Here is a 22,500-nt window from a genome sequence, read left to right as displayed (position 1 = left end):
ATGACATAGAATTGAACTACAGTAGCCTTTGGCATTTCTCTTCCCCGCTGTATGGAAACAGAACGGCCCTACCATCTACTGTCCATATAAACACAGACATGGGCATTAGGATCTTAGCCAAGGATAAAACGGATACCCCGACATGACAGGATGAATCCAGTGACTGTGGGGTTTAACCTCATGTCCTTAAGAGGGCACTACGGCCCCACTGAGAATGACGACAGGAAACATGTCGTCAGAGAGAGGGGATAATAGCAGTATGTCTAATTGTGTCCAGACCACTTATTGCAGACCAGGCCAGTAGTTGTTACAGTAGATCTAATCTACAGTCTTCAGATCAGCCATCATAACCACACAAAAGCCCTCTTTCAACTATAGTTTACGTCCCAAATTCAACCCTATTCACTATGCAGGGCACTACGTTTGATCAGGGGCTTTCTATTAGGGGACGATGGTGTAATTTGTTTTGGGTGGGGGGGGGACAGAGACATAATGTGCCAGACAGACAACGCTCTGATACCTTCATCTAAAACATCAGCCATTACAGACCACAGAAGAAAGACAGATGAGATGAGAGCTGTTAGTGAGTCCTGGCTAAATGAAAGGCATGAAAGTCCCAGTCATTCTGTCCTAATTATGGCCGGGGTAGATGAGTCTGACTAAGAGAGAGAGATGGAGGAGAGAGAGGTCTGCGTTATTAGCCTGGTACACCACTCACTTCATTATCCTCACATCTCTCTGTCTCTCTTTCTCTCTTCATCCCTCGCTCTCTATCTCAACGGGTTCCTCTTCCTCTCTGTCTAATTACTGCCTGTGTCTCTTTCCATGTCTGTAGGACTGTGAACAGCACTGTGTTCAACCCTTATTATCTATCTATCAAATATCAAAGTCCACATCAATCTACTGCCACTGTTGACAACAGAAATGTAGCTACCAGCTGAGACGGGCTCTGGTCTAGTAGCTACCAGCTGAGACGGGCTCTGGTCTAGTAGCTACCAGCTGAGACGGGCTCTGGTCTAGTAGCTACCAGCTGAGACGGGCTCTGGTCTAGTAGCTACCAGCTGAGACGGGCTCTGGTCTAGTAGCTACCAGCTGAGACGGGCTCTGGTCTAGTAGCTACCAGCTGAGACGGGCTCTGGTCTAGTAGCTACCAGCTGAGACGGGCTCTGGTCTAGTAGCTACCAGCTGAGACGGGCTCTGGTCTAGTAGCTACCAGCTGAGACGGGCTCTGGTCTAGTAGCTACCAGCTGAGACAGGCTCTGGTCTAGTAGCTACCTGCTGAGACGGGCTCTGGTCTAGTAGCTACCTGCTGAGACGGGCTCTGGTCTAGTAGCTACCAGCTGAGACGGGCTCTGGTCTAGTTAACTAGGAGGAGAGAGACTGGGAAGAGGAGGAGAGAGACTGGGAAGAGGAGGAGAGAGACTGGGAAGAGGAGGAGAGAGACTGGGAAGAGGAGGAGAGAGACTGGGAAGAGAAGGAGAGAGACTGGGAAGAGGAGGAGAGAGACTGGGAAGAGGAGGAGAGAGACTGGGAAGAGAAGGAGAGAGACTGGGAAGAGGAGGAGAGAGACTGGGAAGAGAAGGAGAGAGACTGGGAGGAGAAGGAGAGAGACTGGGAGTTTGAGTGGAGAGAGACTGGGAAGAGAAGGAGAGAGACTGGGAGGAGAAGGAGAGAGACTGGGAGTTTGAGTGGAGAGAGACTGGGAGGAGGAGGAGGAGAGAGAGAGATCTACAGGTCAAGCTCAGTATTCCTCTGTCCTGTCAGCCTGAGGGGAGCTAGCTTGCTCTTGTTCGGATATAGGATGCTTCTCTGATAGCTCCATATGCCCTATGTAGTGCACTACTTTTGACCAGAGCTATATGGTCCCTGGTGAGAAGTAGTGCACTATAAAGCCAATAGGGTGCCATTTGGGACACAATCTTATGCTCCTGGAGTGGATACTTGGCTGCTTTGTTGAGTGACACAGAGATTTGTTAAAGAACAGTAGACAGACAGACCCCCTACTGTGCATCAGTTGTTTCTCTCTAACACATGAAAGGGAGTCTGGGAGGAGGAGAGGACATGTCTCTAGGTGAGAGAGAGGAGATCAAGGAGAGAGAGGATTTGTGATGTCCCTCCCTACTATCTGTCTGTCTGTCTGTTCCTCACTACTCTGTCTCGTTGTCTGTCTGTCTCGTTGTCTGTGTGTCTCATTGTCTGTGTGTCTCGTTGTCTGTGTGTCTCGTTGTCTGTGTGTCTCGTTGTCTGTGTGTCTCGTTGTCTGTGTGTCTCGTTGTCTGTGTGTCTCGTTGTCTGTGTGTCTCGTTGTCTGTGTGTCTCGTTGTCTGTGTGTCTCGTTGTCTGTCTGTCTCGTTGTCTGTGTTGTGACAGAAGCAGCAACAGTTGAGAGAGGAAGCTCAGTAGAATGTAGTGTCAACACTGTCTCAACACACACACACACACACACACACACACACACACACACACACACACACACACTGTCTCAACACACAGACACACACTGTCTCAACACACACACACACACACACACTGTCTCAACACACAGACACACACTGTCTCAACACACACACACACACACACTGTCTCAACACACAGACACACACTGTCTCAACACACACACAGACACACACTGTCTCAACACACACACACACTGTCTCAACACACACACACACACACACACACACATACACTGTCTCAACACACACACACACACACACACTGTCTCAACACACACACTGTCTCAACACACACACACACACACACACACACACACACACACACACACACACACACACAGTGTCTCAACACACACACACACTGTCTCAACACACACACACAGTGTCTCAACACACACACACACACTGTCTCAACACACACACACACACACTTTCTTTATTCTTTAGGAGAATCTAATTTAGGTTAAAATCTGTTATTTTCCTTTCCTCCTCTGTCCTCTCCCCTCTGTCCTCTCCCCTCTGTCCTTTCCCCTCTGTCCTCTCCCCTCTGTCCTCTCCCCTCTGTCCTCTCCCCTCTGTCCTCTGTCCTCTCCCCTCTGTCCTCTCCCCTCTGTCCTCTCCCCTCTGTCCTCTCCCCTCTGTCTTCTGTCCTCTGTCCTCTCCCCTCTGTCTTCTGTCCTCTGTCCTCTGTCTTCTGTCCTCTGTCCTCTCCCCTCTGTCCTCTCCCCTCTGTCTTCTGTCCTCTCCCCTCTGTCCTCTGTCCTCTCCCCTCTGTCTTCTGTCCTCTCCCCTCTGTCTTCTGTCCTCTGTCCTCTCCCCTCTGTCCTCTCCCCTCTGTCTTCTGTCCTCTGTCCTCTCCCCTCTGTCCTCTCCCCTCTGTCCTCTCCCCTCTGTCTTCTGTCCTCTGTCCTCTCCCCTCTGTCTTCTGTCCTCTCCCCTCTGTCCTCTCCTCTCTGTCCTCTCCCCTCTGTCTTCTGTCCTCTCCTCTCTGTCCTCTCCCCTCTGTCTTCTGTCCTCTCCCCTCTGTCCTCTCCCCTCTGTCCTCTCCCCTCTGTCCTCTCCCCTCTGTCTTCTGTCCTCTCCTCTCTGTCCTCTCCCCTCTGTCCTCTGTCCTCTCCCCTCTGTCTTCTGTCCTCTGTCCTCTCCCCTCTGTCTTCTGTCCTCTGTCTTCTGTCCTCTCCCCTCTGTCTTCTGTCCTCTGTCCTCTCCCCTCTGTCTTCTGTCCTCTCCCCTCTGTCCTCTCCCCTCTGTCTTCTGTCCTCTCCCCTCTGTCTTCTGTCCTCTCCCCTCTGTCTTCTGTCCTCTGTCCTCTCCCCTCTGTCTTCTGTCCTCTGTCCTCTCCCCTCTCCCCTCTGTCTTCTGTCCTCTCCCCTCTGTCTTCTGTCCTCTGTCCTCTCCCCTCTGTCTTCTGTCCTCTCCCCTCTGTCCTCTGTCCTCTGTCCTCTCCCCTCTGTCCTCTCCCCTCTGTCCTCTGTCCTCTGTCCTCTCCCCTCTGTCTTCTGTCCTCTGTCCTCTCCCCTCTGTCTTCTGTCCTCTCCCCTCTCCCCTCTGTCCTCTGTCCTCTCCCCTCTGTCCTCTCCCCTCTGTCCTCTGTCCTCTCCCCTCTGTCCTCTCCCCTCTGTCCTCTGTCCTCTCCCCTCTGTCTTCTGTCCTCTGTCCTCTCCCCTCTGTCTTCTGTCCTCTGTCCTCTCCCCTCTCCCCTCTGTCCTCTGTCCTCTCCCCTCTGTCCTCTCCCCTCTGTCCTCTGTCCTCTCCCCTCTGTCCTCTCCCCTCTGTCCTCTGTCCTCTCCCCTCTGTCCTCTCCCCTCTGTCCTCTCCTCTCTGTCCTCTCCCCTCTGAGAGGACGCTCCTCCCCTCCTCGATAGACACTTTTCATCAGATCTAATTTTATTTGTCACCTGCACCGAATACAACAAATGGAGACTTGACTGTAAAATGTTCACTTACCGGCCCTTTAATGCAGTTAAAACGTAAGAACATTTTGTAAAATAACACAATTAAATAACTATAACGAGGCTTTATACAAGGACTACCGGTACTGAGTCAGGGTACCCGGGGTACGAGGTAGTTGGGGGGATTGATTGAGGTAATATCTACATGGAGGGTTGGTTAGGTGATTGAGGTAATATCTACATGGAGGGTTGGTTAGGTGATTGAGGTAATATCTACATGGAGGGTTGGTTAGGTGATTGAGGTAATATCTACATGTAGGGTTGGTTAGGTGATTGATTGAGGTAATATCTATATGTAGGGTTGGTTAGGTGATTGAGGTAATATCTACATGGAGGGTTGGTTAGGTGATTGATTGAGGTAATATCTATATGTAGGGTTGGTTAGGTGATTGAGGTAATATCTACATGGAGGGTTGGTTAGGTGATTGAGGTAATATCTACATGTACATGTAGGGTTGGTTATGTGATTGAGGTAATATCTACATGGAGGGTTGGTTAGGTGATTGAGGTAATATCTACATGGAGGGTTGGTTAGGTGATTGATTGAGGTAATATCTACATGGAGGGTTGGTTAGGTGATTGAGGTAATATCTACATGGAGGGTTGGTTAGGTGATTGAGGTAATATCTACATGTAGGGTTGGTTAGGTGATTGATTGAGGTAATATCTACATGGAGGGTTGGTTAGGTGATTGATTGAGGTAATATCTACATGTTGGTTAGGTGATTGAGGTAATATCTACATGTAGGGTTGGTTAGGTGATTGAGGTAATATCTACATGGAGGGTTGGTTAGGTGATTGATTGAGGTAATATCTATATGTAGGGTTGGTTAGGTGATTGAGGTAATATCTACATGGAGGGTTGGTTAGGTGATTGATTGAGGTAATATCTACATGGAGGGTTGGTTAGGTGATTGAGGTAATATCTACATGGAGGGTTGGTTAGGTGATTGAGGTAATATCTACATGTACATGTAGGGTTGGTTATGTGATTGAGGTAATATCTACATGGAGGGTTGGTTAGGTGATTGAGGTAATATCTACATGGAGGGTTGGTTAGGTGATTGATTGAGGTAATATCTACATGTAGGGTTGGTTAGGTGATTGAGGTAATATCTCCTCTCCTCTCTCCCCTCTCCCCTCTCCCCTCTCCCCTCTCCTCTCCTCTCCCCTCTCCTCTCCTCTCCTCATATAGCAGGCTGTTTTCTCCCAGCTACTGATATACCCCTCTACTAACAGTGATTTAGACCCTACCTGCATGACTGCCTTAATTGGCCATTAGAAACAACACACTGGTTCAGTTCCTTTGCTTCTGCCTCAACCCACTTGCCCTCCGCCTTCCGTGTGTGTGTGTGTGTGTGTGTCTCCAGAGAGTTGATGTTATCTGAATAACAGGCCATAAATAATGGGGTTTCATCAGGAAGAAAGGCAACTAGAGAGAGAGTTCACATCCTGTCCTCTCCTCTCTCTACTGAATGTAGAGAGGGAGAGTTATCTCCCTGAGAGAGGACAGGATGTGAAGGATACAGCTGGTAAATACTGGACAGAGAGAGAGAGAGAGAGTTATCTCCCTGAGAGAGGACAGGATGTGAAGGATACAGCTGGTAAATACTGGACAGAGAGAGAGAGTTATCTCCCTAAGAGAGAGAGTTATCTCCCTGAGAGAGGACAGGATGTGAAGGATACAGCTGGTAAATACTGGACAGAGTCACTTAGCAAGTGGAGTTCCTCCTCAAACACACACACTGGGAGGACAAACACACACACACACACTCTAGCCTCTGTGTCAATCTTATCATTCCTCTGAGAACTAAGTCTCCTCTCCCATAAAGGACACACTTCAATAGACCAAAATAGGACTCTCTTTTGGCCTGATTTTGTCCTGTTTCTTGTGTGTGTGTGTGTGTGTGTGTGTGTGTGTGTGTGTGTGTGTGTGTGTGTGTGTGTGTGTGTGTGTGTGTGTGTGTGTGTGTGTGTGTGTGTGTGTGTGTGTGTGTGTGTGTGTCAGAGATGGTGTGTGTGTGTGTGTGTGTCAGAGATGGTGTGTGTGTGTCAGAGATGGTGTGTGTGTGTCTCAGAGATGGTGTGTGTGTGTCTCAGAGATGGTGTGTGTGTTCTGGTATGATGTATCTCTTATTAAACATACTTTGATCAGCTGAACATCTGTGGACATTCAGGGGTAGTGGGAGTGGGCATCGCCTGCCTGGGGTATAAAGGGGAGCGGGCGTAGCCTGCCTGGGGTATAAAGGGGAGTGGGCGTCGCCTGCCTGGGGTATAAAGGGGAGCGGGCGTCGCCTGCCTGGGGTATAAAGGGGAGCGGGCGTAGCCTGCCTGGGGTATAAAGGGGAGCGGGCGTAGCCTGCCTGGGGTATAAAGGGGAGCGGGCGTAGCCTGCCTGGGGTATAAAGGGAGCGGGCGTAGCCTGCCTGGGGTATAAAGGGGAGCGGGCGTAGCCTGCCTGGGGTATAAAGGGGAGCGGGCGTAGCCTGCCTGGGGTATAAAGGGGAGCGGGCGTAGCCTGCCTGGGGTATAAAGGGGAGCGGGCGTAGCCTGCCTGGGGTATAAAGGGGAGCGGGCGTAGCCTGCCTGGGGTATAAAGGGAGCGGGCGTAGCCTGCCTGGGGTATAAAGGGGAGCGGGCGTAGCCTGCCTGGGGTATAAAGGGGAGCGGGCGTAGCCTGCCTGGGGTATAAAGGGGAGCGGGCGTAGCCTGCCTGGGGTATAAAGGGGAGCGGGCGTAGCCTGCCTGGGGTATAAAGGGGAGTGGGCGTAGCTCGTACCTCCGTACATACATCAGCTCAGGTGGAGGTGGTTGTCTCTAGCTACGATCCTCTCTGTTCCCAGAACACCTCTCCTCCAGGGTCGAATCACAGCGTTATGCTTCAGCCAATTAAAACCTCTCGTGGAGGGTCAGGGGTCGCTGGTTAATCAATCAGAGTCCAGCGGCCTGCGGGCTCTGTCAGCAGCCGCCATCTCTACCAGGAAGTGTAGGCGGTAGACAGCAGGAAGTGATAGAGATAAGAAGAGCGAGAGTGGGCCAATCATAGAGGCAGGCTGTGAGTCCCAAATGACACCCTAATCCCTACATTGTGCACTACTTTTGTCCGGGGTCCAAAAGGACTCTGGTCAAATGTAGTGCACTATTTTCGGGAGTAGGGTGCCATTTGGGACTCTACCCTATCAGAGGAGACAGAGGGCCTAGATATGAAGAGAGACACACACTGTGCTGCTGGCAAACCAGGGATTTACACACACACACACACACACACACACACACACACAGGCTCAGCAAAGTAATGAGTGTGGAAACACATTTTCAAAAGAGCATGTGACAGTGCTGTCATTTGGAATGAGTCATTTATATAACCCCAGGCTTAATTAATCACAGACAGCACCTACTGTGAGTATCAAGCACCCTGTCTTTCAGCTGACAGGGACATGTGTCCAAACTGACATGCAGGGGATGTTATAACAACTAGCCAGCCATCAGATATATACCTGGTACGTGTGATGTTATAATAACTAGTCAGCCATCAGAGATATATCTGGTACATGTGATGTTATAACAACTAGCCAGCCATCAGATATATACCTGGTACATGTGATGTTATAATAACTAGTCAGCCATCAGATATATACCTGGTACATGTGATGTTATAATAACTAGTCAGCCATCAGAGATATATCTGGTACATGTGATGTTATAATAACTAGCCAGCCACCAGATATATACCTGGTACATGTGATGTTATAATAACTAGTCAGCCATCAGAGATATATCTGGTACATGTGATGTTATAATAACTAGTCAGCCATCAGATATATACCTGGTACATGTGATGTTATACTAACTAGTCAGCCATCAGAGATATACCTGGTACATGTGATGTTATAATAACTAGTCAGCCATCAGATATATACCTGGTACATGTGATGTTATAATAACTAGTCAGCCATCAGATATATACCTGGTACATGTGATGTTATAATAACTAGTCAGCCATCAGAGATATATCTGGTACATGTGATGTTATAATAACTAGTCAGCCATCAGAGATATACCTGGTACATGTGATGTTATAATAACTAGCCAGCCATCAGATATATACCTGGTGCATGTGATGTTATAATAACTAGTCAGCCATCAGAGATATATCTGGTACATGTGATGTTATAATAACTAGTCAGCCATCAGATATATACCTGGTACATGTGATGTTATAGAGACTAGCCAGCCATCAGATATATACCTGGTACATGTGATGTTATAATAACTAGTCAGCCATCAGAGATATATCTGGTACATGTGATGTTATAATAACTAGCCAGCCATCAGATATATACCTGGTACATGTGATGTTATAATAACTAGTCAGCCATCAGATATATATCTGGTACATGTGATGTTATAATAACTAGCCAGCCATCAGAGATATATCTGGTACATGTGATGTTATAATAACTAGTCAGCCATCAGATATATACCTGGTACATGTGATGTTATAATAACTAGTCAGCCATCAGATATATACCTGGTACATGTGATGTTATAATAACTAGTCAGCCATCAGAGATATATCTGGTACATGTGATGTTATAGAGACTAGCCAGCCATCAGAGATATATCTGGTACATGTGATGTTATAATAACTAGTCAGCCATCAGAGATATATCTGGTACATGTGATGTTATAATAACTAGTCAGCCATCAGAGATATATCTGGTACATGTGATGTTATAATAACTAGTCAGCCATCAGATATATACCTGGTACATGTGATGTTATAATAACTAGTCGGCCATCAGAGATATATCTGGTACATGTGATGTTATAACAATTAGCCAGCCATCAGATATATACCTGGTACATGTGATGTTATAATAACTAGTCGGCCATCAGAGATATATCTGGTACATGTGATGTTATAGAGACTAGTCAGCCATCAGATATATATCTGGTACATGTGATGTTATAATAACTAGTCAGCCATCAGAGATATATCTGGTACATGTGATGTTATAATAACTAGTCAGCCATCAGATATATATACCTGGTACATGTGATGTTATAATAACTAGTCAGCCATCAGATATATATACCTGGTACATATGATGTTATAGGGACTAGTCAGCCATCAGAGATATATCTGGTACATGTGATGTTATAGGAACTGACCTAAGACAGGGAATTTGTACTAGGATTACATGTCAGGAATTGTGAAAAACTGAGTTTAAATGTATTTGGTTGAGGTGTATGTAAACTTCTGACTTCAACTGTAGGTCCTGGATGGCACGAAGCATAATTATAAATAATTATAGGCCTATTAACACTAAAAAAGCTTTTGTAAATAAAATTCAAAATATCCATGTGACATTGTTACATACAAGGAAGTACCATGTCATTTGAAATTATTAATTTAATAACACAACAAACCTTTCAATTAAGTTTATATGACGTGCACGGTCGCTTATTGTTAATGTTGGCATATCAAAGAGGCTCAATGTGTAGCGAGTGGAGTGAGATTTCATTCATGCAAAACGAAATGCAATAAAATTACGGAATGAACAGTTAGCAAAATGAGAAGGAGTCGGCTACAACGAGCAACCAACAGGCATGCTGCTGTTTTCTCTGAATGGGGTTGGTGAGAAAGTGCAGCATGTAGCCACAATTAGCCTAGCTAGCTAGCTACAATTAGCCTAGCTAGCTAGCTAGAATTAGCCTTGCTAGCTAGCTACAATTAGCCTCGCTATCTAGATGCAATTAGCCTCGCTAGCTAGCTACAATTAGCCTTGCTAGCTAGCTACAATTAGCCTATCTAGGATATCCAACAAAACTTCATGGCACTATTCGAATAGTAAAATTATTTCAATGAGCTTCAGCCTCTCGCCGTGTTTGACAGCTAGCAAGACGAACACAGAGTCAGCGAGAGCAGTGGTGTGGTATACATAACTCCACATTGTCGGGGACCACTCTTCGCTAGTGGGGAGAACTTTGAGAACTAATGGATAACAAGTATGCAAAAGTATTGTAGAATCTCTTTAATGTTCATTGATAAAATCTTTAACTATAATAGTATGAGTGGATTATAAGTGGTCTTCCTGGTGAATTGAAAAGGCTCTGTAATAGTCCTGTCTCCTTCTGCCAGTCTCTCTCTGCCTTTTCAAAAGGCTTCTCTCTTTACTCCTGATGCTTTGACAGTATGATGCTCTGAGATGCTGGGTGACTGCAAAATTGCCTGTTTTCATTTCAAAAGCTCCTTTTCTTGCTTTCTCAGAATCGCTGAATGACCCCTCACCTCCAAATCACAGACACACTCAGAAACATCACACGTTCTTTCTGTGGACCATTCTCTTCTGTAGCTTTTACATGTTCCCTCCTTTTTTTCTGTTTTTTAACACCCTCTCCTTTCTTTCACACAACCTCGATCTCTCCTCTTATTTCTCTTTCTCTGTTTTCTCCTTTTCTCCACTTCCTGTTTTCTCCTCTTCCTGTTTTCTCCTCTTCCTGTTTTCTCCTCTTCCTCTTTTTCTTTGCGTCCTGTTTTCTCCTCTTCCTGTTTTCTCCTCTTCCTCTTTTTCTTTGCTTCCTGTTTTCTCCTCTTCCTGTTTTCTCCTCTTCCTCTTTTTCTCCTCTTCTCTTTTTCTCCACTTCCTCTTTTTCTCTGCTTCCTGTTTTCTCCTCTTCCTCTTTTTCTCCTCTCTCACTGCTCACCGAAGACTGTGAAGAGAGTGAGCCTACCGAAGTGCCACGTAAGTCATCATGGGTGTTTTTAAGGGGGGGTTGTCACCCCTGTGTTGGTCCCTTTACACCCCTCTGTGACCAGTGGTCCTTGACTGAGCCATGTACCAGTACACCTGTACCTCTGTATCCCTCTACCCCTTCCACTGTAACATCCCTTTGGTGTCTGAAATGGCTCTTGGTGATGTTCGACCATTCCCTTTACTGTGTTTAGACTACAATTGAAGATTTGGGGCCGCAGGTAGCCTAGTGGTTAGAGCGTTAGGCCAGTAACCAAAAGGTTACTGGATCGAATCACAGAGCTGACAAGGTACAAATCTGTCGTTCTGCCCCTGAACAAGGCAGTTAACTCACTGTTCCCTGGTAGGCCGTCATTGAAAATAAGAATTTGTTCTTAACTGACTTGCCTAGTTAAATAAAGGTAAAACAAATCTAAAGTTCTGTTAAATCTTCAAGGCTTCGCTCCCTAACACTCCTGCACTTCCTCTTCTCCCCTCCTGTCCTCCTTCTCCTCTTCCTCACTCAAAACAATCCTATAGACTTAGTAACTACATCTACCGTAGCTAATAGACTTAGTAACTAGATCTACCGTAGCTAACAGACTTAGTAACTAGATATACCGTAGCTAACAGACTTAGTAACTAGATCTACCGTAGCTAACAGACTTAGTAACTAGATATACCATAGCTAACAGACTTAGTAACTAGATCTACCGTAGCTAACAGACTTAGTAACTAGATATACCATAGCTAATAGACTTAGTAACTAGATCTACCATAGCTAACAGACTTAGTAACTAGATCTACCGTAGCTAATAGACTTAGTAACTAGATATACCATAGCTAACAGACTTAGTAACTAGATCTACCGTAGCTAATAGACTTAGTAACTACATCTACCGTAGCTAACAGACTTAGTAACTAGATCTACCATAGCTAACAGACTTAGTAACTAGATCTACCGTAGCTAATAGACTTAGTAACTACATCTACCGTAGCTAACAGACTTAGTAACTAGATATACCATAGCTAACAGACTTAGTAACTAGATCTACCGTAGCTAACAGACTTAGTAACTACATCTACCGTAGCTAATAGACTTAGTAACTAGATCTACCGTAGCTAACAGACTTAGTAACTACATCTACCGTAGCTAACAGACTTAGTAACTAGATATACCATAGCTAATAGACTTAGTAACTACATCTACCATTGCTACTGTAACAATGGACTATTTGCTTCTGTTGTGTTGGTGGGAGCCAATGGGATTACGCCTGCAGAGGTCTCCCAGGGCCAAACACAGACCTCTTTACATTTTAATTAAGCCCAGTGTTTTAGGGAAAGGAAAGGAGAAAGCCCAAACGGAGCCTCTTCTTTTTCCTCTAGATTAACCTCCGCTCTTTCCCACTTCCACCACACACACACACACACACACACACTCCTGCCTCCTGCACCACCCGGCTCTGCCAGCGCCGTAATTAGAACACAAGACAATTACCCAGCCTCCTCTTGGGAGGCACATTTTGTTCTCTTAATCTGGTGTCTTAAATAATTAAAGCAGCCATGAAACCCCATGTTGTCTCTCTCCCCCCGTACTCCCCTAGTCTCTATCTGATCTCTGTCTCCTCTCCTCTAACCCTCTGTTACTGTAGTGAGGTTGAGGAGGTGCACTGCTGTTTGCTCTCTGTATCTTCTCTGGTTTCTGTATCTTCTCTGGTCTCTGTATCTTCTCTGGTCTCTGTATCTTCTCTGGTTTCTGTATCTTCTCTGGTCTCTGTATCTTCTCTGGTCTCTGTATCTTCTCTGGTTTCTGCATCTTCTCTGCTCTCTGTATCTTATCTGGTATCTGCATCTTCTCTGCTCTCTGTATCTTCTCTGGTCTCTGTATCTTCTCTGGTCTCTGCATCTTCTCTGGTCTCTGCATCTTCTCTGGTCTCTGTATCTTCTCTGGTCTCTGCATCTTCTCTGGTCTCTGCATCTTCTCTGGTCTCTGCATCTTCTCTGGTCTCTGCGTCTTCTCTGGTCTCTGTATCTTCTCTGGTCTCTGCATCTTCTCTGGTCTCTGTATCTTCTCTGGTCTCTGCATCTTCTCTGGTCTCTGCATCTTCTCTGGTCTCTGCATCTTCTCTGGTCTCTGCATCTTCTCTGGTCTCTGCATCTTCTCTGGTCTCTGTATCTTCTCTGGTCTCTGCATCTTCTCTGGTCTCTGCATCTTCTCTGGTCTCTGTATCTTCTCTGGTCTCTGCATCTTCTCTGGTCTCTGCATCTTCTCTGCTCTCTGTATCTTATCCGGTCTCTCCTTCCTCCATCAAACCATCTGTTCTCTCCCTGCTCTGCTCTCTGCATCTTCCCATCTATCTCTTCAGTTTCTGCTGTTTCTCGCGCTCTTTCCCCCCATCTCTCCTCTCCCCCATCTCTCCTCTCTCGGTCCACCGGTCTCACCGTCTCCTCTCTGTCTCTCTCTCCTCTCCTGTCCTCTGTTTAGGGGAAATGTAGGTCTTTAACAGCAGCTATCATCATATTAATATTGGCCCCGTTAAGCCAGCAGGGACGTTACACAGAATGTTCTCCGCTATGTGAACCCACCCGTGTGTGTGTGTGTGTGTGTGTGTGTGTGTGTGTGTGTGTGTGTGTTGAGTGACTGGGCCAACTCTGACCCCTCTGCTTCACAGCTTTCCCCATAATCCTCTACACCACAGCCCTCCGCTAGCGTGAGATCCTGTTAGGACCGAGTGTGACCACCGCCCGTACACACACACACACTGCAGAGCTGGGTGGGATGCTGCCACTTGTGTCCAAATGGTACCCTGTAGAATCTTCCAGTTCTGCCATCATCAGTGACATTAATGTTTTCATTGTTTATGCGTGTCTGTCATCGCTATTTGACGGAAACCGTCACATGCAACACACACACACATCACACACACACACACACACACACACATAGACCCCCCTCAGCTCCCAGCTGGGCCCTGGACACCATATGTGAATTGATTACCCCCCATCTATCTTCAGAGTATGTTCTGTTAGGTGACCTAAACTGGGATATGCTTAACACCCCAGCAGTCCTACAATCTAAGCTAGATGCCCTCAATCTCAAACAAATTATCAAGGAACCTACCAGGTACAACCCTAAATCTGTAAACATGGGCACCCTCATAGATATTTCCATCTTAAATATGCACGCCCCTTTCAAAAAATGTGGAACTAAGAACCGATATAGCCCTTGGTTCACTCCAGACCTGACTGCCCTTGACCAGCACAAAAACATCCTGTGTCGGACTGCACTAGCATCGAATAGTCCCCGCAATATGCAACTGTTCAGGGAAGTCAGGAACCATTACACACAGTCAGTCAGGAAAACAAAGGCTAGCTTTTTCAAACAGAAATGTGCATCCTGTAGCTCTAACTCCAAAAAGTTCTGGGACACTGTAAAGTCCATGGAGAATAAGAGCACCTCCTCCCAGCGGCCCACTGCACTGAGGCTAGGAAACACTTTCACCACCGATAAATCCATGATAATTGGGAATTTCAATACGCATTTCTCTACGGCTGGCCATGCTTTCCTCCTGGCCACCCCAACCCCGGCCAACAGCTCCGTACCCCCCACAGCTACTTGCCCAAGCCTCCCCAGCTTCTCCTTCATCAAAATCCAGATTGCAGATGTTCTGAAAGAGCTGCAAAACCTGGACCCGTACAAATCAGCTGGGCTAGACAATCTGGACCCTCTCTTTCTTAAATTATCCGCCGGCATTGTTGCAACCTCTATTACTAGTCTTTTCAACCTCTCTTTCGTATCGTCCGAGATCCCTAAAGATTGGGAAGCTGCCGCGGTCATCCCCCTCTTCAAAGGGGGAGACACTCTAGACCCAAACTGTTACAGACCTATATCCATCCTACCCTGCCTCTCTAAAGTCTTCGAAAGCCAAGTTAACAAACAGATCACTGACCATTTCGAATCCCACCGTACCTTCTCCGCTGTGCAATCCGGTTTCGGAGCTGGTCACGGGTGCACCTCAGCCACGCTCAAGGTACTAAATTATATCATAACCGCCATCGATAAAAGACATTACTGTGCAGCCGTCTTCATCGGCCTGGCCAAGGCTTTCGACTCTGTAAATCACCAAATTCTTATCGGCAGACTCAACAGCCTTGGTTTCTCAAATGATTGCCTCACCTGGTTCACCAACTACTTCTCAGATATGGTTCAGTGTGTCAAATCGGAGGGCCTGTTGTCCGGACCTCTGGCAGTCTCTATGGGGGTGCCACAGGGTTCAATTCTCGGGCCGACTCTTTCCTCTCTATACATCAATGATGTCGCTCTTGCTGCTGGTGATTCTCTGATCCACCTCTATGCAGACGACACCATCCTGTATACTTCTGGCCCTTCTTTGGACACTGCGTTAACTAACCTCCAGACGAGCTTCAATGCCATACAACTCTCCTTCCGTGGCCTCCAACTGCTCTTAAAAGCTAGTAAAACCAAATTACTGCTTTTCAACCGTTCGCTGCCCGCACCTGCCCGCCCGTCCAGCATCACTACCCTGGACGGTTCTGACCTAGAATATGTGGAAAACTACAAATACCAAGGTGTCTGGCTAGACTGTAAACTCTCCTTCCAGACGCATATCAAACATCTCCAATCCAAAATGAAATCTAGAATCAGCTTTCTATTTCACAACAAAGCCTCCTTCACTATCCTACTGATCCTCGACTTCGGCGATGTCATCTACAAAATAGCTTCCAACACTCTACTCAGCAAACTGGATGCAGTCTATCACAATGCCATCCGTTTTGTTACCAAAGCCCCATATACTACCCACCACTGCGACCTGTATGCTCTAGTCGGCTGGCCCTCGCTACATATTCGTCGACAGACCCACTGGCTCCAGGTCATCTATAAGTCTATGCTAGGTAAAGCTCCGCCTTATCTCAGCTCACTGGTCACCATAGCAGCACCCACCCGTAGCTGCTGGTCGTCCCCAAAGCCAAAACCTCCTTTGGTCGCCTTTCCTTCCAGTTCTCTGCTGCCAGTGACTGGAACGAATTGCAAAAATCACTGAAGCTGGAGACTTATATTTCCCTCCCTAACTTTAGCATCAGCTATCTGAGCAGCTAACCGATCGCTGCAGCTGTACATAGTCCATCTGTAAATAGCCCACCCAATCTACCTACCTCATCCCCATATTGATTTTATTTACCTTGCTGCTCTTCTACACACCAGTATCTCTACTTGCACATCATCATCTGCTCATCTATCACTCCAGCGTTAATCTGCTAAATTGTAATTACTTGCTACTATGGCCTATTTATTGCCTTACCTCCTCACACCATTTGCACACACTGTATATAGACATTTCTATTGTGTTATTGACTGTACCTTTGTTTATTCCATGTGTAACTCTGTGTTGTTGTTTGTGTCACTGTTTTGCTTTATTTTGGCCAGGTCACAGTTGTAAATGAGAACTTGTTCTCAACTAGCCTACCTGGTTAAAATAAAGGACTTGTTCTCAACTGTTCTACCTGGTTAAATAAAGGTGGAATAAAATACACACGCTGGTTTCCATCTGTCTGACTCCATTTGTAGTGTTGGATGTGTTGGCCCCCAGCGTGTGTATGTAACTTAGATGTGAGTTGTGTGTGTGTTTCTTCCAGCCGTCCAGGATGAACAGGGTCTGGAAGCAAAGAGATCCATCAAGAAGAGAATCAAACAGCTGAAGGTGCTGGACCCAAAGATCGCTCAGAACCTCTGTGAGTACTGAGACGCACACACACACACACACACACACACACACACACGTTTTGTTATTTTATCTCTAATGGGGACCTAAAATGTATTTCCGTTTAAAGTCCTATTTTCCCTATCCTCTAACCCTAATGGTAAACCTAACCTCTAACCCTAATTGTAAACCTATCCTCTAATCCTAATTGTAAACCTATCCTCTAACCCTAATTGTAAACCTAACCCTAATTGTAAACCTATCCTCTAACCCTAATTGTAAACCTAGCCTCTAACCCTAATTGTAAACCTATCCTCTAACCCTAATTGTAAACCTATCCTCTAACCCTAATTGTAAAGCTAACCTCTAACCCTAATTGTAAACCTAACCTCTAACCCTAATTGTAAACCTATCCTCTAACCCTAATTGTAAACCTATCCTCTAAGTGTAAACCTAAACCTAACCTCTAACCCTAATTGTAAACCTAAACCTATCCTCTAACCCTAATTGTAAACCTAAACATATCCTCTAACCCTAATTGTAAACCTATCCTCTAAGTGTAAACCTAAACCTAACCTCTAACCCTAATTGTAAACCTAAACATATCCTCTAACCCTAATTGTAAACCTAAACATATCCTCTAACCCTAATTGTAAACCTAAACCTAACCTCTAACCCTAATTGTAAACCTAAACATATCCTCTAACCCTAATTGTAAACCTATCCTCTAACCCTAATTGTAAATCTAACCTCTAATCCTAATTGTAAACCTAAACCTAACCTCTAACCCTAATTGTAAACCTAAACCTAACCTCTAACCCTAATTGTAAACCTATCCTCTAACCTCTAACCCTAATTGTAAACCTAAACCTATCCTCTTACCCTAATTGTAAACCTATCCTCTAACCCTAATTGTAAATCTAACCTCTAATCCTAATTGTAAACCTAAACCTAACCTCTAACCCTAATTGTAAACCTAACCTCTAACCCCTAATTGTAAACCTAACCTCTAACCCTAATTGTAAACCTAACCTCTAACCCTAATTGTAAACCTATCCTCTAACCTCTAACCCTAATTGTAAACCTAAACCTATCCTCTTACCCTAATTGTAAACCTAAACCTAACCTCTAACCCTAATTGTAAACCTAACCTCTAACCCCTAAGCTTAGTAAAATAGCCTTTGTCCTTATGGGGATGTTGGAAATGTCCCTACGAGGGATAATTTTCCTTGTTTTAGTATTCTGATGAGGGACTTTTGAGGATTTTACGTCCCAACAAGGATAGATGAACCAACACACACACACACACACACACACACACACACACACACACACACACACACACACACACACACACACACACACACACACACCTGTTTCAAACATCCCTCAGAACCTGTGTCAATATTGCCTTTCAATCCAAACTTGTTTAAAACATTTGCTGTAAAGCAATTAGTGGAATTGTTTTCTTTTGATGTGTTTTGCTGCACAGTGGAAGTAGAAAGGTTAGTAAAGGCAAAACAACATTGTCTTGCAAAGGCAGAAAATTACAAATAGTTTGTGTTTTTTTTTTTTAAATCTGTGTGAGTGAACACCTGCGTCGATGTTCTGCAGTTCCTCCGTAGACACACAGTCTATTAGTTGATATAAACATCATACTAGATCTCTGTGTGTATTCTCCAGTTCCTCATTGATCTCTGCTGGTTTCCTGTGTTTCTCACCACCGCTGGCTTCAGCTCAGGATGTAGGAACTCTAGAAGTGGTGCTTGTTACAGGATGAGTCCCAAATGGCTACCTAGATCGTGGCTACTCCTTATTCAGGCCCTTGGTCCAAAGTAGTTTACTATATAGGGAATAGGGTGCCATTTTGGGAAGCGTCCAGTGTTCATGTTGGTCATTATTATGTGTAGATGTGGAGTATTGAGAGGCGTAGGAGGCAGAGACGGAGAGATGGAAAAACACTCACTCATCTGTCAGTCAGTCACTCAAACATAGAGGTCAGGGGTCAGCGTATAAACACTTCTATCGTTCTTTGCTCTCTCTCTCTCTCTCTCTCTGTCTCTGTCTGTCTCTCTCTCTCTCTCCCTCTCTCTCTCTCTCTCTCTCTCTCTCTCTGTCTCTGTCTCTCTCTCTCTCTCTCTCTCGCTTTCTTTTCAACTCACTTTTGACTTCCAACTTTCTGTGGTTTCTTTCTTTCTGGTGAATATTTGTTCGTACTCTCGGGATCTGCACAAAGAGAATAGGAAGTTAGCGTTGTCTCTATCGCTCTCTCTCTCTCTCTTTCCTTCCTTCCTCTCTCTCTTCTTTCCTCCGTCCCTCGCTCCGTTCAAGACTACAGGTGAAACGTGATGCCAGCTCCTCACAGACAGACACACTTGTTTATCGTGAACATCACGGTTCCTCTCTTTCTCTCTCTTACTTTCCCCCTCTCTCTTTCCTCTCCTTCCTTCCTCTCCTCTCTACATCTCAGTAGGTTCTCTCTCTCCTTCCTATCCTCTCTACATCTCAGTAGGTTCTCTCTCTCCTTCCTATCCTCTCTACATCTCAGTAGGTTCTCTCTCTCCTTCCTCTCCTCTCTACATCTCAGTAGGTTCTCTCTCTCCTTCCTATCCTCTCTACATCTCAGTAGGTTCTCTCTCTCCTTCCTCTCCTCTCTACATCTCAGTAGGTTCTCTCTCTCCTTCCTATCCTCTCTACATCTCAGCAGGTTCTCTCCTCTCTCTCCTTCCTCTCATCTCTACATCTCAGTAGGTTCTCTCTCTCCTTCCTATCCTCTCTACATCTCAGTAGGTTCTCTCCTTCCTCTCCTCTCTACATCTCAGTAGGTTCTCTCCTTCCTCTCCTCTCTACATCTCAGTAGGTTCTCTCTCTCCTTCCTATCCTCTCTACATCTCAGTAGGTCCTCTCTCTCCTTCCTATCCTCTCTACATCTCAGTAGGTTCTCTCCTTCCTCTCCTCTCTACATCTCAGTAGGTTCTCTCCTTCCTCTCCTCTCTACATCTCAGTAGGTTCTCTCTCTCCTTCCTATCCTCTCTACATCTCAGTAGGTTCTCTCTCTCCTTCCTATCCTCTCTACATCTCAGTAGGTTCTCTCCTTCCTCTCCTCTCTACATCTCAGTAGGTTCTCTCTCTCCTTCCTATCCTCTCTACATCTCAGTAGGTTCTCTCTCTCCTTCCTATCCTCTCTACATCTCAGTAGGTCCTCTCTCTCCTTCCTATCCTCTCTACATCTCAGTAGGTTCTCTCTCTCCTTCCTATCCTCTCTACATCTCAGTAGGTTCTCTCTCTCCTTCCTATCCTCTCTACATCTCAGTAGGTTCTCTCTCTCCTTCCTCTCCTCTCTACATCTCAGTAGGTTCTCTCCTTCCTATCCTCTCTACATCTCAGTAGGTCCTCTCCTCTCTCTCCTTCCTCTCCTCTCTACATCTCAGTAGGTTCTCTCTCTCCTTCCTCTCCTCTCTATATCTCAGTAGGTCCTCTCCTCTCTCTCCTTCCTCTCCTCTCTCTCCTCTCTCTCCTCCTCTCCTCTCTACATCTCAGTAGGTTCTCTCCAGTTCTCTGGTCTGATACAGTGATAGGGGTGTCAGTAATTCCGGCGATGTGGTTGGTCCATCATCATGTTGTAGTGGACAAGAGAAGGAAGGAGGAGAATGACTGGACTACAGAGAGGAAGAGAATGACTGGACTACAGAGAGGTAGAGGAAGAGAATGACTGGACTACAGAGAGGAAGAGGAAGAGAATGACTGGACTACAGAGAGGAAGAGGAAGAGAATGACTAGATTACAGAGAGGAAGAGGAAGAGAATGACTGGACTACAGAGAGGTAGAGGAAGAGAATGACTGGACTACAGAGAGGAAGAGAAGAATGACTGGACTACAGAGAGGTAGAGGAAGAGAATGACTGGACTACAGAGAGGAAGAGGAAGAGAATGACTAGACTACAGAGAGGAAGAGGTAGAGGAAGAGAATGACTGGACTACAGAGAGGTAGAGGAAGATGTTTTAATGAAGGTTCTGCAACACTCCTATCCATGGCACATCAAAACCCCGACTGCTCTCTCTAACACACACACACACACACACACACACACACACCCCACTTGGTATGTATTAGTCCTGCAGAAGCATCAGCTTCTCTTCCTGGGTCCACATGAAACATTATCTAGGTCTAATACACAGTACAGTCCACACTACATTATCTAGGTGTAATACATAGTACAGTCCACATTACATTATCTAGGTCTAATACATAGTACAGTCCACATTACATTATCTAGATCTAATACATAGTACAGTCCACATTACATTATCTAGGTCTAATACATAGTACAGTCCACATTACATTATCTAGATCTAATACATAGTACAGTCCACATTACATTATCTAGGTCTAATACATAGTACAGTCCACATTACATTATCTAGGTCTAATACATAGTACAGTCCACATTACATTATCTAGGTCTAATACATAGTACAGTCCACATTACATTATCTAGGTCTACTACATAGTACAGTCCACATTACATTATCTAGGTCTAATACATAGTACAGTCCACATTACATTATCTAGGTCTAATACATAGTACAGTCCACATTACATTATCTAGGTCTAATACATAGTACAGTCCACATTACATTATCTAGGTCTAATACATAGTACAGTCCACATTACATTATCTAGGTCTAATACATAGTACAGTCCACATTACATTATCTAGATCTAATACATAGTACAGTCCACATTACATTATCTAGGTCTAATACATAGTACAGTCCACATTACATTATCTAGGTCTAATACATAGTACAGTCCACATTACATTATCTAGGTCTAATACATAGTACAGTCCACATTACATTATCTAGGTCTAATACATAGTACAGTCCACATTACATTATCTAGGTCTAATACATAGTACAGTCCACATTACATTATCTAGGTCTAATACATAGTACAGTCCACATTACATTATCTAGGTCTAATACATAGTACAGTCCACATTACATTATCTAGGTCTAATACATAGTACAGTCCACATTACATTATCTAGGTCTAATACATAGTACAGTCCACATTACATTATCTAGGTCTAATACATAGTACAGTCCACATTACATTATCTAGGTCTAATACATAGTACAGTCCACATTACATTATCTAGGTCTAATACATAGTACAGTCCACATTACATTATCTAGATCTAATACATAGTACAGTCCACATTACATTATCTAGGTCTAATACATAGTACAGTCCACATTACATTATCTAGGTCTAATACATAGTACAGTCCACATTACATTATCTAGGTCTAATACATAGTACAGTCCACATTACATTATCTAGGTCTAATACATAGTACAGTCCACATTACATTATCTAGGTCTAATACATAGTACAGTCCACATTACATTATCTAGGTCTAATACATAGTACAGTCCACACTACATTATCTAGGTCTAATACATAGTACAGTCCACATTACATTATCTAGGTGTAATACATAGTACAGTCCACATTACATTATCTAGGTGTAATACATAGTACAGTCCACATTACATTATCTAGGTGTAATACATAGTACAGTCTACATTACATTATCTAGGTCTAATACATAGTACAGTCCACATTA

At 45.0% G+C, this 22,500-nt stretch overlaps 1 protein-coding gene across 1 annotated transcript in view; it reads left to right on the top strand.

Moving 5' to 3' along the window:
- LOC106574944 (protein diaphanous homolog 3) overlaps positions 1–22,500 on the top strand; it is a gene marked incomplete at its 3' end in the record, with an annotated part of 688,081 nt that overhangs the window by 402,270 nt on the left and 263,311 nt on the right. The window contains exon 20 of the mRNA XM_045698420.1: positions 16,801–16,896. Coding sequence (XP_045554376.1) covers positions 16,801–16,896 — 96 coding nt within the window. The remainder of the gene's footprint in view (positions 1–16,800; positions 16,897–22,500) is intronic.

The sequence above is a fragment of the Salmo salar genome, chromosome ssa16, assembly GCF_905237065.1.
Source record: "Salmo salar chromosome ssa16, Ssal_v3.1, whole genome shotgun sequence".
NCBI classification, from domain to species: Eukaryota; Metazoa; Chordata; class Actinopteri; order Salmoniformes; family Salmonidae; genus Salmo; species Salmo salar.
This window is presented reverse-complemented; position numbering and strand designations above follow the sequence as displayed.